The 15969-nt window shown below is 38.5% G+C and overlaps 1 protein-coding gene across 3 annotated transcripts in view; it reads right to left on the reverse strand.

Moving 5' to 3' along the window:
* The window catches only part of VPS13C (vacuolar protein sorting 13 homolog C), a 76430-nt gene that overhangs the window by 21469 nt on the left and 38992 nt on the right, over positions 1-15969 (reverse strand). For all 3 annotated transcript variants that reach the window (XM_030954989.1, XM_030954988.1, XM_030954987.1), the window contains 18 exons: positions 15289-15445; positions 14306-14436; positions 13156-13325; positions 12374-12612; positions 11928-12157; positions 11091-11183; positions 10225-10590; positions 8998-9087; positions 8475-8630; positions 7217-7481; positions 5617-5774; positions 5055-5176; positions 4535-4829; positions 2767-3156; positions 1964-2068; positions 1264-1428; positions 785-913; positions 81-214 (listed from right to left, as the gene is read on the reverse strand). In XM_030954989.1, coding sequence (XP_030810849.1) covers positions 81-214; positions 785-913; positions 1264-1428; positions 1964-2068; positions 2767-3156; positions 4535-4829; positions 5055-5176; positions 5617-5774; positions 7217-7481; positions 8475-8630; positions 8998-9087; positions 10225-10590; positions 11091-11183; positions 11928-12157; positions 12374-12612; positions 13156-13325; positions 14306-14436; positions 15289-15445 — 3395 coding nt within the window. The remainder of the gene's footprint in view (positions 1-80; positions 215-784; positions 914-1263; positions 1429-1963; positions 2069-2766; positions 3157-4534; positions 4830-5054; positions 5177-5616; positions 5775-7216; positions 7482-8474; positions 8631-8997; positions 9088-10224; positions 10591-11090; positions 11184-11927; positions 12158-12373; positions 12613-13155; positions 13326-14305; positions 14437-15288; positions 15446-15969) is intronic.

Genomic DNA, 15969 nt, shown 5'->3' on the forward strand with positions numbered 1-15969 from the left:
TACCCATGTGATATCTTGGTGATGTTTAACCAGGATACCCCTGGTTAAACACGTAATGGTGACTTGTTCCTTGCACATACCTCTGTTTATATCTGAGGGAGTCCCATGGAGTGTGGTTCACAATCAGAGCTGGGGCAGCTCCCTCGTGGTAATCCGTGAAGCTGATCACAGTAGAATGCTCTGAGACATTCACATCTACCAGCAAGCCCCCATTCTGGAGAGGAAGTTAGACAAAGCCCAGCATTAATTCAGGTTAGAACTATGATAAACATTATATCCAAAGACTTTACTGAACATGGTACCTTTATAAACACATTCCCTCGTGCTAGGCTAGGGTGAGTTCTGAAACTATAATATTGCTAATTTGAATCAAATTAATTTAACCATGAACTGTGTGTCTCCAACATGTAATTGCTTATCAAGAAATCCTAAAACTGAATGTATTTTTTGTTACCTACTTAAACAAACTGAAGACACCCAGGACATACCCTCTGCAAAAAGCCCAGATGTCAGAGGTGCAGCACACTATTGCAACTTAATAGCAATAGAGCTGTTCAGTTTCCTATAAGCTCGTCACAAGCAAATTAACTTGACTACACAGCTATGAAAACATTAACAACACTGCAAACTTGATTCACAACTTTTTTAATGCAACAGAACTGAATGAAGAGCAGTGTACCCACAACTTAAGGCACAAGGTTTTGATCTTGATGATTTTATTGAGTCAAGCTACCATAGGGCTAAAATGGAGAGTTAACAACAGACTACACAAAGTCAGTCTCACCAATTCTTCCAGTTTCAGCAGAGTACCATTATCCTGAGCTTTAAACAGGAATGGTTTGGATGAGCTTTCATAGCCAACTACTCTTACACAAAGTTCACCAGATGAGTTTTCAGGCCAAAATGGAAGACACTGTAAGACAAGAAATACACATAACTTGACCATTTCATGTATGTTCAATATAGTAAGCCAGCAGTAAAACAAACAGGTTTGTGTGTCTGAGACTACTTCACATGTCTTAGCTCTTAGCCAAGTATCTCCTGATGAACACATCCACATCTAACTTACCTAAACTGAAGGACTTGATTAATGTACCAGCACATGCAACCTGTACTGTTCAAGTTCCCTTGGGATGTGAAACATCCATGTCATGCCACCAGAAGAGACAGCTTCTGTAAGGGAACTCCTCTTCCCTCAAGTGACACCTAAACACCAGCTGTTTGTCTACAGTGATATCAAAAGGAAAAAACATGAAGCATTACCTCTGAAGCTGAAATATAATTCCATTTATGAGTTGGAAGAGAACCATTAGGACCAATTTCTCCAACTTCAAGTTCCAGAGAAGATTTGTTTGCTATTGTGTAGAATGGAGTGAAGGTAACTATCCTGGTAAGGTTGAAACTGCTCATTCTGATGCTAACTCCAACCTGTTGAACAAGGAGAATTTGAGCAAATAATCAACAAAAAGCTAAGGAGAAAAGCCAGGATAGAAAAGTAGAAAAGACAACATCAGTGTGATTACAAAGCCTAACACACAACACTCTTGCTCCTTCCACCTGAAGTAAAAGCACCAACCATACAGTAAAATCAGCAGATTATGCAACACAACTAACACAAGGGTAAACTGACAGGCTTAGCAGTAGCATTTTGCAGCTGTAGCTTTTGTGGGGAAAATCTACCAGAAACGCCTCTGGAGTAAATCATGACAACTGAAAATGACCATTATCATCAGAAAACAGTTAAAGAGTACATGAAAACACAACTCCCCACATCTCTTTACTCTGCTTGGTTGTGAAAATGCAGTCTTGGATAAGGAGTGCAAACACTTGCAAGCAATTGTGAACAATTATCTCCACTATGCACATTCATCGTTGTGTTTGCAAACAGAGAGTACTACACCTTTGTAAAAAGTCAAGCTAAAAGAACACAGAGAGCTTCACAAATTACTGAAACAGATCTTACCAGGTAGTCCATGTTATTAGCTGAACATCTGACACATCCATAGCTTCCCACAGTATCAAGGGAAAAGCTGTTGGACCAAGTGCTAGTTGAAATACAGAGCTGGATCTACACACAAAAAACAACATGCAAAGTAAACTCATTTTCATTCTGTAGTTAATGCATTATGGAGTGCAGTTACATCACATATAGCAATGCAAAGACAACACTTAAGTGCTTTTAACACCTCCCATAAATTAGGATAACCTAATAATCTAGCGTCACTTTTCATATTCTGATTTATTTATCTGTGATCAAGTTCTGGGAAAGATGTTACAGTAAAAGGTATCAAAGCAGAGTAGTCCTCATTGACTCATGCTCATGACAGCACACATAGATGGGGAAAAAAGCCCACAACTTTGTGGTGCTTCATAAACTTGAAGAGATGGAAGCAAATAATCAAATAAGTAGTTTTTCAACTATTTCTTCAACAACTGTTAGGTAAAAAAAAGTTATCTAAAAAATTCTAAATTCAAAAAAAATTCCAAAATTTTTTCCCAAAAGTATTCAAAACAACTTCTACTGCAGTGCTCTTCACTTGAACATGTAAAAATCACATCACACTAAAATCAAAACAAAAGGAATGTATGTAACACAAAATAGAATATTTACAGTGTGCATTTTAAATGTCCAAGTACCAAAGAAGGCAGCAGTCAAATTAAAACCTTTAGACTTAAAAACTACATTAAAATATTCCTTTTATAACAAGTGTTTGTGTTTTCTCCCTCAGAGCATAGCCTAAAGACTGCCACCTAAATTAAGCGTACCTTGTTCTTACTAAAAATATTTTTCTTTTTAAATGAGAACAAAACAATATCTCTGTAGTCTGCTGGATGCTTCACATGAGTGTCTTCAGCTCGGTACTGCAGAACTCGGGAGGTCTTGTTGATAATCCAGTAGGGACTGAACACAGACAGGACCATGTGGCCCCCGACCCGCCTGGAATGGATGTAAACATCCACTGTCAGCTCTGAGGCACTGTGGGACGTGAAACGCACAGGAAAAAATTCACACATCTCATCACAAATTTTAAGATGGCCATGCCAGTCTTTGCCTTGGTATTTTAACAACACAAGCTCCATTATTTCTCCACTGATTCTTGAATGAAAAACATCTGCAGCACTCCCTTCAGTTAATTCACCGTCTTCTGCGGCTCCCTGTAGCAAAATTAGACACGGTAAATTAAGTTTTCAACACATAAAAATTAGACTTTAAATGCTGGTTCAAGAACCAGCATTTTATTCTCTTGTAGGATGCACATTTTTGATACCTCAGTAACCCATGTCTTAATCTCCAATCACTTTCACTTGAGATTGATGCTGTGAATAATTTGAGAACAGCACTTTACTTGCAGAGCACTACAGACTGCTTAATTCTGGATCTCAGGGAGGCAAACTTGCTCTAACATATCGCCTGTTTCCACTCCCTCCCTCTCTCCTCCATGATTTCCAAAGGATTTTGGCAATGATTTCTTATTCATATTCTTACAATACTGGGTGTAACACTGCACTGGACTATGCTGCAGATACACAGCCAGGATTTTTCACACTAAAGAACCCCCAAGGCTCAGACCTGCCAGTTCTGCCATGCTATTTGGTAGCACAACGTGGCTCAGGCAGTAGCATCCAGCAACAACAGCTTTCCTAATCTTTACTGATAAAACATTTTTACTGATAAACACCATATTTAACTGTATGGAATAATAGCCAGGCTTGATTAGCCCAGGGATGTGAAGACAATAAGTACAAACCCCTGTACAGGTACAGTGACTTCAGAAATAGATAAGAATGATTGGTTTCTAGCTCCTCAGTCAAGGCAACACCATTCTGTTCTACATTCTGTAACTCCAAGTACTGAAGTACCATGGAGGTGAGGAAAACTGGGAATAGTGCCAATGGGATGTTGGACAAAGCGAAAGAAACAAAGATCTCAATGAATGTCACAGCCAGTTATGCAAATAGGACAAAACAGAAAAAACAAGGATGGTGGTTCTAAATGCTCACACCTGTTGTATTTACTAAAATCACTCAGATTAATGAAGAAATACTAGATACTGAAAATACTGAACAGACAGGAGGAAAACTGTGTAACATCCTTCAAAGATTCTTCCAGTTTGTGCAAGACCTCACAACAGTCACAAGAAAGAATCATTGTCAGAATGGACAGAATTTGCATTTTCTACATAGGAAAAAAAAGCTCTAGAAATTACAGGTGCTTTCTCTTACATCTCTTCTTGTGAAGCTAAAGACAGCTTGCAAAACGCCAACAGAATCTCAGAAGAATGTAAAAGAAAAAGACTAATCCAGTACAGGATTCCTAATAAAGGAGCAAGGCAGAGCTGGTCAGGTACACAGAAATTTAAAACAATCCCCAAAAACATCCAGAATGAATTATCTGCCTCATTCATTTACGATAGAAAATACAAAACCCAACATTCAGCATCTTCCACCCTACATTCACCTTCACTTCTAGGTAAATGCATTCTTACTCAAAAGCAAGTAAAGGATTTACAAATAAAACCATAAAGTAACTTACCTCAAGTAAAAATCTCAAGGAGTATGGTAGAAGATTCCTCACAGTCAGTGTAGGGCAAAGGTGGATAATGTAGGCAGGATCCAACTCCTCTACAGAACTTGAAATAAAATTTAGTTCATCAGGTACAGCTGTTGAGCTGATGATAAGAGGCAAGAAATTGGTCTCAGTAGCTGGGCACTGCAACAAGCACTTGACTTCATTGCTCCTGTGTAGCTCTTCCCTCCAGGCAATGTAAGTTGTAGACTCCTTATACTGACCCTCAAATATTCCTGTTGGTTGGACATACAGATGGCACCTGTAAGAAAACAGCAGGAATTGTACACAACTTCACACTGACACCTAACTTCATCTATTTTAAAGTCATGGCTTTTGCAGCACACTAATTATCTAACAAAGACAGCACTTTGGAGTCTTAGTCCAGTCAGGAAGACTTTCACATGCAAATTAAGGTTTCAAAACTAATGCTGTATTTGTGCATCAGTGTAACAGAGACTGGTCCTACAGAGCAGAGGAAATGTACCTGTATGAATGCAAAGGAACATGAAACTCTTCTTCTGGCTTGGATATGCCAATTGGCTTCAGCAACTTGGAGCCTTTAGCCAGCTGGTAGATCACAAATGGAATTGAAAAATGGTTCTTGATCTAGAATCAGAATGAGTAATTTTTCATTACATTTCTATGGTACAAATTTCTACAGTGCAAATTTCTAAAGGAAAAAGTATTAGTAACAACAAGGAAAACCAACATTAGTAGATTTAACCAAATTACTCTAGAAAACAGACTTGAGCTGTCTTAATACACAAGTATATGAGAAAACTCTAAGTCCCAAGAATTGAAAAACATGCTTAAAATGTCATGTAGCATAAAAAGCATCCCCAATGCTGAGGACATTAGAAAGCCAAACAGGAAAGAGAAAACCAAAGGAAAATTCACATAACAAACAGAGTAAAACACTTAGTAAGTGGCTTTTAAGCAACATTTTGGAAAAGTAGGATCTTGAAGAAATGCCTTAAGGAAGAAAAGGAAGGTGGTTGATGGAAGAGCAGCACTGCCAGGGGCCGGTGCCTGGGGTTGGTTTTTACCTGCAGAGGGGAGCGCACAGTAATGACTTTATTTCCTTCTGTGGCATCGATCTGCACCACCACGGAGTCTGGGCGGTCGGCGCCGTCTCTGACGCTGTACAGGCGGCGGCCTGGCTTGGCCACAGGAATGCTCAGGGCCTCCTTGTATCCCTCAAGTTCTGATCCATAAAAACAGACAAAAGACTATATTAGAAACACAAATTACATTACCATTTCCTATGTGAACAGTGCTTAAGCTACTCAAAAGTCAGCAACAACCAGAACCAAAGTGTCAGAATTCAGGATATCCCTCTGGCTGTCCTGGATTGCCTGAGCCCCTGCCAGGAGGCTCAGAGACCTTAGCACAGAGCCCAAGGCACCTGTGACTTGGATTATGACCCATGGAAAAAATTATCAACCTTATATGAGGATCTGCAAGCCATGAAAGTCTAAATAGAATAATAATTAGTTTGTCACAGGGTGAAAAATAGATTTTTTGGGGTTTTTAGAATGGGGGTTCAGGAGGCAAGAGGGAGGAATCTGGGCATGTCCAGCCTTTCTCCTTCTTCTTCTTCTTGGACTCCATCTTCTGCTGTGATGCTGGCACTGTTGGATTGGTCTAGAGTAGAAGCTCGCTGTCTAACATGGGTGATGGGTATTGGGAAGTTATGGTCAATAATGTACACGTAGTTTTTAGTATAAAAAGGTAACACTGCCCTGAGGGTAGTCAGTGTGCCTCTGTCTGACCTGCTGAGCAGACCTCGGCTGGCCAGAGAAAGAATTTTATAGATAAGAAACAATAAATAACCTTGAGAACAAGAATAGAAGAGTCCTGACTTCTTCTTCGACTGCCAGGCTGGGAAAATGAGACTTTCAAACACATCTCGGGGTCACTCTGAGCAGCAGAAGTCCTGAGAGCAAAGTATCCTCTGGCAAAAGCACCTTAAAGGGTACTCAAGTACCACTGAAGGAAAGCTTTGGGGTCCAAATACTCCTCAACTCCACAGCTCTACATTATGATTTATACACAGCATGGGAAATACTGCAAGCAGTTATCAAAGGTATTTGTTGGCTGAATTAATGAACACAGAACAAGCCTTGTATCACCAAGTACCTTCATATGGGATGTGACAGAAAGGGAAAAACTCAGATGATTACATATTAGTGGCTATTGTAACCTGTTTTCTTAGGAATATTTCCTGGCAAAGCTAAAACCACAGAATCATAACTGGTCTCAAGTAGCTGAGTAACTACAGAAAGCTAAATAAAAGTAGTGATAGGAGAAATGGAAATCCTGTCTAACAGGAGCTGGAACACACAGGCCTATGTCACAGGGGCCTCTAAGATGGTTTATCAATGACTCCACTAGAATGCCTTCCAGTTCTCCCAAGGGGTAGGAAAAAAATATCACTCTTTTCACTTTCTGAAAAACTGGAGCAGAGGAATTTTCCATCTTTCTAAGAAGCCCAGTACCTGTTTTGTGGTGTTTTTTTAATTGGCATCAATATTCAAAGGTAATTCCAACACAACACACTTGACCTGAATTTCTACCACATTGAATTTAACTCCCATCTTCCCATGCCCAGCCTGTGATAACAAACAGCACTCCTTAGCATAATACCTAAATTTAAAGAGAAGACAGAGCTTTCCTGTCGGTGCAGTGCAGACAACCTTCCTCGCTGGGGTGCATCAAAAACAGAATATTCCAGTTCCATGCTCTGACCAGTTTCTATTTCATTCACGTTTTCTTTTTCAACTGAACCCACTATCCGAAAATTGGAGCTAGGAAGCACTTTGAGAGAAACACCCAGGGCATTTTTCACTATGATAGGTGCTGTCTCTTTAAAGGAATAGCCAAAGGTGGATGCAGTTGCTTCTGAAAATGCCTGTAAATAAAAACATATACAATATGTCATAGACAAATAGCCACAATAACATACCTATAAGGGCTTTAAAAGACAGCTCCTAGCAACTACCTTTTTAAAGAGGGGAGGAATTATATACAGCAGAACTATGTTTTGTATAGTAATATTTCAGGCAAGTACAGATTACTTCCAGAGAATCTAATTTCCTTCTGTGATTTGCAGTAAATGTTGATGTTATAATAAGCATTCCTACTCCTCACGGGGAATTTTTCCAAATCTTAGGTTGTAAGAGAAACATAAGACCTGGGACATACAAGTCAGAACACAAGCTCCAAATTCAATCACAACTTGGACTTACAAGCTTTTGTTTGGTTACACAGAAGCCACAGTAACTGACTGCCAATACAGACTTACACTGTAAGCAACTACTTAGACAACTGCTGCTCATTCAGAATTAAAAAATAGACAGACATAAGTCACAGTCTGTAAAAACAGCTTGATTTAGTGACCAAAATTTCCTCCCTCCAGAAAAAAAAGGAGGGAAAAGCAGCCTCGACCATTCATAAGCACACCTACTATAGGGGTAAAAAGTATTTTTAACACACAGGACATTCTGCTCCAGCAGTTTAAAGGCCAATCCTAAAATGCACAATTTTCTTAGTATTCAATTAAACAGAAAACATGTAAAGGAAGTAAATTTCTGTTTTAATATTTCAGAATGAGTATTGTAGGAAACAGCTGTGTTTATTAAAGCATTTCATGTTCAGTTAACCTGCACGTGACACTTCCTTAAGTCCTGCATAGGCACATTTGTTGGTCTAACACAGAAGCTACTTCTTTCAAAAGACAACTCCACCTTTTTGCTGAGCCTAAAGGAGCTGAGTAAAACTCCTCAGCCCCTCCAGGCAACATTTGTCAGAGCTGCAGAAAAGCCATTGACTGGGAGCCAATATAGTTCTTAAAACAAAGATAATTCAGAATTTCCTATGGAAGTACATAACTGATTGTTATTACCTTGGCTAGGTTACTGAAAACAGCAAGACAACATTTGGATATTGTAATATTCATTGTGTCCATTGAAGAGATGTTAATTGCTGTTTGTGGCTCAGGAATAACAATGAAATCATCCCCAGGCAGCAGACTTCTCTCCTGGACAGGGTTAGTCTTCATCTAAAATGAAAAATTCCATTAGACAATTACAAACCTATAGGTTACTTTCTCCTATGTTAAAACAGGAAAAAACTACTTGACTTACACCTGACAATTGTGCAAGCAAAGTAATATCTACTTTGCCTTCTAAATCTCAGATGCTTTAAACAAACATGGGAATTTTATATCAACACAGGAGGCAAATTTGTTTCTCTTCTCTGCATGGTTACATGCTTCATTTAAAGAAAGATTTTTCTTTTCATGTAAAACTGCATAGTTCCTTCAAGCAACAGCATTCAAAAGGTCAATGCCCCATAAAACTTTAAAGAAATTTAAAAATAGCTGCCTGTACAAACCATTGCACATAATGTCAAGTATCTTTAGATACCTCCAGCTTTAAATTCCATTGCTTCCTTCCTCCTTCGACTCGTTCAATAAGTGGCTCCCACACTGCATAGGTTTCATTGTAATAATGAACCTAAAGGAATATACAAAATTAAATAAGGTCTCTAAATACAAAACAATTATTATGAAAAACGTTAATAAGAATACAACAAATCTTCATTTCATGTTTTGGAGGTCAACTATTAACTTTTAATGGCTTTAAAAACTAATAGACAGAAGTGTAATATATCACATATTTTTCACAAATTACACCATTTTTCAAGAGTTCATTCCCTGGCTTGCTTTGAGAGCAACGAAGCATCCTGGTAATGCCATATCCTTTTAACACTTTCAGTTAACATAATCAAGTATCTTATCTGCCCCCACATGGTTTCAAAGACTTTGAGACCAGGAACTTCACTGCCACAAGTACTTTTTGGTACTATGAAGTAACAGTTTGAGTCAACTATAGTCTGAATCTGGTCCACTGGAATGATTCCTTTAACTCATAGCCAACACCAAGGTTTTAACTTGCTTCCATCACTGCAGATCTGAATAGAAGCTGTGGACTCAGGAGTTCTGGATGTTCCCTTTCAGCTATTCTGCTTGTCCCTCCTGGAACCACAGTGACCTCTCCCAGGGGTACACAATTAAGCATCCAAACTCCACCATTATTTGCACACAGCAATGGAAGAAGGCTACTTGTATATCCAAGAACAGAGTGAAAAAAGTGGTAATTTGGTAAAATGACAAGGGGTTAGTAAAGGCATTGCATAGAGCAGCTGCACATCTGGTTGTGTGAAATTCTAACATGCTGCCTCCACAAGAGACTTTTACCACCTCAGAATGGAATCTCATTTGGCAAAAGAGTGTAACTTCTACCTTACCAATAAACACAGTGCTGGAGAAACAAACAAAATGGGGGGGGCAATAAGAGTTAAATGTGACTATTCAAGTAAGCCAAGCTCATTGTTCACACAGCAGAACTTGAATATGCAAAAATAATACAGAAACACAGGACTAGATTATTTCACATTACAACTGCCATTAAAATTAACTGACTTCCAACTTTGTGTACAAAGCATGTTATGCTCACTTGCCTAACTAAAGAACTCCTGAGAGCATTTCAATTTAAACTTATTATTAATTCAGCACATATAAAGTATATTAAAAAGTTATTTGAACTCAGGCACTGTGCAGAAGTGTTTTAAACTGCTAAAACCCCACATACCTCCAGTGACATATCAGCAGTGACCTCCATCAGTGAGGACCAGTTTTTAAGGACACCTGAAAATGTAGATTCCACTAACAATAAAGGGACAGTTCGATGGCCCAGGCCACATTCCAAGGTCATCTGAACTGATTTCACTACAATATCAAATTTCTCTTGCTTCAGAATTTGTTCATGGTCCCTAAAAGTTTCTGTTGCTTCTGTGGCTATGTCAACACCAAGGAACCAAGCATTGCACTCATCCACAGGCTTCACTTGCCACAAGTTCTCAGAAACTTCTGTTGCTCCTCTAGAATCCTCCTCTGTTGTTTTGGGTTTTAGGGCAGCCATAATGGTCACAACAGTATTCAAAATTATTGGTGATATCTCGAAAAAAGAAAAAAGTCTTCAATTAAAATACAAAATCTACGATGAATAGAAATAGCAAACATGAAAAGTCTTTTCAGGGATGCAACTTAATTTCCAAAGAAAAGAATCTGTTCATGGACCTCCTCCTGTTTTCCTTTCCTACAAAATATCCCAAAAATAGTGGAGGCAGCAGCAGGGGGAAGAGTTATTTTGTAACTTTGGAGGGAAGTGGTAGGAGGAATCCTAGAATCTGAAGAATTTAACTTATCACTTTCTAGTCAAGGGACTGTCAAAATGACAAACACACAATGACTTTTTCCAACACAGTTCTAAAATGCATATTTCTGGAATTAAACTCATGGGGAAAAAAAAAATGTAAATAACAATATGCAAACAAAATAAAATTTTAATAATAATAATTTTTAAATGATTTTTTAAAACCCTACACAACAATAAAAAACAAGGTACAGTTTGAGAAATGTAGCTGTTCTTCCAAAGACAATTTTAATTAATCTTACCTTAATAGCTAGTTCCTCTATTGTTACTGCCACTGTGTGTAACCCTGAAGTGTGCACCATATTTTCCATGACCAAAGAGCACGGCCGTAACACCTGAGTGAGAAACAATTTGATTATTAAAGCGACTCCTAAAATCTAACCTTTTCATAAGGTTTTATATTTTTTTTACTCCATGGGCCAAAGGGGCACTGATCCCATGAAGCAACAACATGTTTCAGAGTAAAAACGTTCCATATAGTGCAAGAATCCCACATCCCAATTTGCACAAGCACAATTTTGTACTGGAAGATTAAAAGGCAGTGAAATAAAAGCTTCTGACATAATGCTTAAAAACCAAACAAAACAAAAGCCCAACCACAGTGATAAAATAGTAAACAAAAACCCTGAATCCTTAAAAAACCTAAATGCATAAGGGAAGATAATAAGCACATGTGAGATAAGCACCCAGGCCACCTTTGAGGCTCCCTTGGCAGGAATGTACCAATGAGGTTTCAGACAAAATGCTGCTCAGGGCTCTACTGCAACAAGGAAACCAACAGGCAGTGAAAAACACTGCAAAAGGTCTTGGGCTTCTAAACCCCTCATACAGTTTCTTCACTAAGAAACTTTTAATGTCATTTACAAATGCACAGCATAGGTTTTAGACAGAGCTCTCAGTGCTCAACTCCTGCACCTACTGATAAAAGATTCACCTTTAAAAGGCACAGGCCCCTCCTCTCTCCTGAATAATCAGTGATATGAAAACAGAGTTTTGAGTGCTATAGATATGCCAGCTAAGGAACATGCCTGCCACCCCTTCTAATTGTTTCTTTCATCATGAAACACTGGTTTCCTTACCGTGGTAACATTCTTGCTTTGTTTTTCTTTGAGAAAAGCACAGGCCAACACTTTGAAGGCCATCACTTGAGCAGTCATCCTTTGTGCAAGCTTGTCTGATGTCAGCGAAAAGTCACACTGGAAGGAAACTTTTAAGGCAGGAGCATCAGCACTGGTCAAATTAGCAACAAATACAATTTCTGGATCCATAATCACAGCTTTTACTGTCATGTTTGGCCGTACAGATATCTCTGCGAAAACAAGGTAAAAAAAACAGCTTGAATATAAAAATCAGAAAGAGGAAAGCTATCTACTCTGTCAGTGGCCAATCTACACATCCTGAAGAATAAACTAATTTCTTAAGTCTGATACCAAGACAGCATCTTGAAAACTTTTGGATGCGTAATTTTCAGAATGAAATCTGCAAAGGAGGGAAATGGAGGTGCGTGGAAACTGGTTTTACAGACCTGTATCTGCCTTGGATTTCCCAGCAGCAACTTGCTTTAGTTGGAATTGTGCAGATCCTTCAGCTGAAGATATTGGCATTGACTTAATGAAAAAATGTGCTACTGTCAACAAAAATTCCATACTAGCACATATGTACAGCTTGTCGAGGACAGCAACAACTTCAGTTCCATTTTTATCCTGCTTATATCTTATATCAATCATAGAAGTGTCATTTGTGTCATCTTTCTTGTCTATCATTCTGGAAAACAAGTTCAATAAGAAACATCTCAAACATCATAACACATAGATCTAGGAAAACAAAGATGCATAAGTACTGCCATTTTTTCTCTCCATGCCCTTTATAAAGAAGAATTACTAAATAGGCAAGCAGTGTTTCTTCTAGATATAAAAGGGTAGAGGATTTTCTAGCAGAAGAATAATTTCAATTTAAGACTAGTGTGCTACACTTTTGAAAGTATGCATGCAGCACATAACAATCACATTGAAGTTTCAGTGCACACAACTCTCTAGATGAGGCTGGGTGCTCTCTATTCAGCTGTTCTACAGTTTACTGCAATATGCCAGCCTCCAAGATTTCTTTGTTCTGGAAGAAATCAACATAAAAGAGTAGAAACTTCTTGAACATTATTAAAATTGTTCATTGCTTAAGCACAGAGTATTACAGGCCACAGCTGACAGCACTACTGAGTTTTATCAATTCCATGTGAAGCAAAGTATAGAACAAGGAAAAAGCCTTCCTCACAAGCTGGACTTGTTTCATTTCTGACGCATTCAAACCCACCTTGCAGTGACATTCTGAATTCCTTCTCTGAGATCATCCAAGGTGCATGCCTTGAGTTTAACAGTGATGTCCATGGAGCCATCTGAGAACATCTTCCCTGCAGATGCCATGAGGTGCAGCCGGAGCTCCCCGAGGCGCAGTTTGTCGCTGTGCACTGAGAGCACAGACTCCTGCAGAAGGACAGAGTGCAGGGTTAGGTACCACTGAACAAAGCTGTGACACATTTCCCTTGCTGCTAGCCATATGCATCACCAGCCAGCAACTGAAGGATCTGATTAGCCTGTTGCTATCATCAGTCCTCCACCCATACAAATGAGTTCAAGAAATTCACTGAGAAAACAAAAATCCTGCTGGGCTACAGTGAAGTTGTTTCTGCACCACACTGGCAGCAGTTGCTCAGAATGCTTCACTGAAGGACAATCTACTTGAACTCTAGATCCCTTACCAAAGGATCCCTCCACTCTCATCACACTAACTCATCATCTACATGAGCACCTCAGCAATAAGTGGGAATTATATGACAGTGAAATTAAAATAATATCCCATTACAGTGTCCTTCTTCCCTGTGATGCTCATTGCACAAGAACATCTTAAAAATTATACACAAATAAAATTCACTATACACAAAGATGTATAAAGCAAGCACCTTCACATCTACACAAAGCAGACTTTATTAAGTCATAAAAACAAGACAACATTTCACATCTTTCTCTCTTTTTCAGCAGAGAGAGGATGCCCATGATTGCTCACACCCAGGGATATGCAAGAGAAAATTATGGGCAATATACAGCTTGGATCTGCCTACTAACTCTAGAGGCAGCATGCATAGAACTAGCATTGTCTGAACTAACAACTCCTGCTTTTGAAATATTCATTTTTATTTTGGCTAACTGCAATCAAAGTTTGAATGACCAAATCAAATGCTGGGTGGTTTTGGTGGTTTAGTAGTATTTTTAGTGTGACTTTCAGAAATGAAAATACCTTCTTCCTCTTAAGGACACTGTCTGCCCAGGAAAGCTCAAGGCTCCATTAGGAAAGCATTACAAAGCCAGTGCAGCTGATATAACTTCATTTTTCTGACCTGAGTTCTGTCCATGTGAGAAGCCCTGGCTGCCCACCCCACCTGTGTGGTAAAAGCTTTGTCACAAACCTGAGTTGTGTCACTGTTGTAGAGAGTTACAGAAAGGGACTCAAAATTGAAGTCAAATTTAAGCAGTGTATAACATTCCACAGGAGACTGAACTGCAGAAACACATTTTTGTCCAGAATCAACAAGGGTACCTGTCAGCGAAAAGAAGATATTTTCACATTTCTTTGAACACTGGGCTTGCTGGTTTTGGGTTTTTTGTTGTTGGCTGGTTTTGGTTTGTTTTTTTGGTTGGTTAGTTTGGTGTTTGGGGTTTTCTAAATTAAGATCAGAAAATCACAAAAAAGAGGGAAAGCTCTAAATCCAGAAGACTACTCTAAACAATTCACATTTTTAATTTTGTTCTATCCAATGCATGCTAAAATTATCTAGCACAGAGTGGTTTAGAACCTTAAAAGAAGCTGTCATTAGTTCACTGAAGTTCTTTGTTCACTTTAATGAAGAACAATACAAAGTACCAAGTCTGCTCAGGGAGTCTGCAGTACCCTTCCTTCCAGTTCCTATTCACAGTAAAGCAATTCAACTATTGGTTAAAGAGCAATTTTTTGACATGGAAAATGTTAAGTTTGGGGAAGAAATAGATTTGGCAAAGTATTAACTCTATTTCATCCAGAGACATGCACTATTTACACTGACACACTATTTGAATACCTATATCTTCCTTGATTGTTATAATTGTGCATTAACATTCTGAGGTAGATGATTTGGCTTTTTTCTTTCTTAACCACATGCAGACAGAAGAGTGATTGACATAAACTGAAGAATACCATCATATGAGAAATGAATCACAAAAGACACATCACAAAAACTTCTGACCATCAGGAGCTCACACTCCATGTAAGTGCATATATTCTTATTTATAACTTTTCATGCATACAATATATTTGTAACAGTTAAAACAATTTGTAAGGCTTCAGAAAAATATGATATTTGAATTTGCAAACAGCCCTCTGCCTACACATATTCAGCCTTTGAATTGAACATACCCTCAGAGCCACCTGATTCATGTGGAGCTTTCCCTTTTTTAGGTATCTGCATATCCTCAATATTCTCTTGCACAGTATGTGGCTGGGAAGAAGCCCCTCCAAGGTTTTCGAGTAAAATTTTCATGATAACAGTTAGATCACCTTCACTGAGTGCAATCTGTAAAGTGATAAAGCCACAAGTTCAGTTTTGGTGACATTTCATCCAACACAGTATGCAAGCATTGAGGAGAAACCATGGGCTGCTTCCAGCAGAAACACACGGGACAGTCACAATTATCCTGTCCAAAATAATCAAAATTATTTGCCCATTTCTCCTACGTAATTTTTTACTTGTTATAAACAGGAGTTACAACAAGAAATAACAGTCCACATGGTAAACACTTTCTAGATTTGTAAAGGATCTTTGCCTATTAAAAATATGGGTAATTGATAAACATAAGCACTTCTCAACAATTCAGTAACCCAAACACATGACCAGAAAACATTAAAGCCAAGATTTGCATTGTATGCACTAAAGCAATTGCCATTCAGTAAGCCTTCAAAGATTTAATGAATAAGTATCCAGTCATAACATTACAGAATGACAGAAAAGCAAGCAGTGCTAAGTGACAAGATGCAGTCACTTAGCCCATAGTACACAATCTAAGAATATTTTTCCTATATTTGAATCATTTTGCTGGT

This window comes from Camarhynchus parvulus, chromosome 10, assembly GCF_901933205.1.
Source record: "Camarhynchus parvulus chromosome 10, STF_HiC, whole genome shotgun sequence".
In the NCBI taxonomy this organism is placed as follows: Eukaryota; Metazoa; Chordata; class Aves; order Passeriformes; family Thraupidae; genus Camarhynchus; species Camarhynchus parvulus.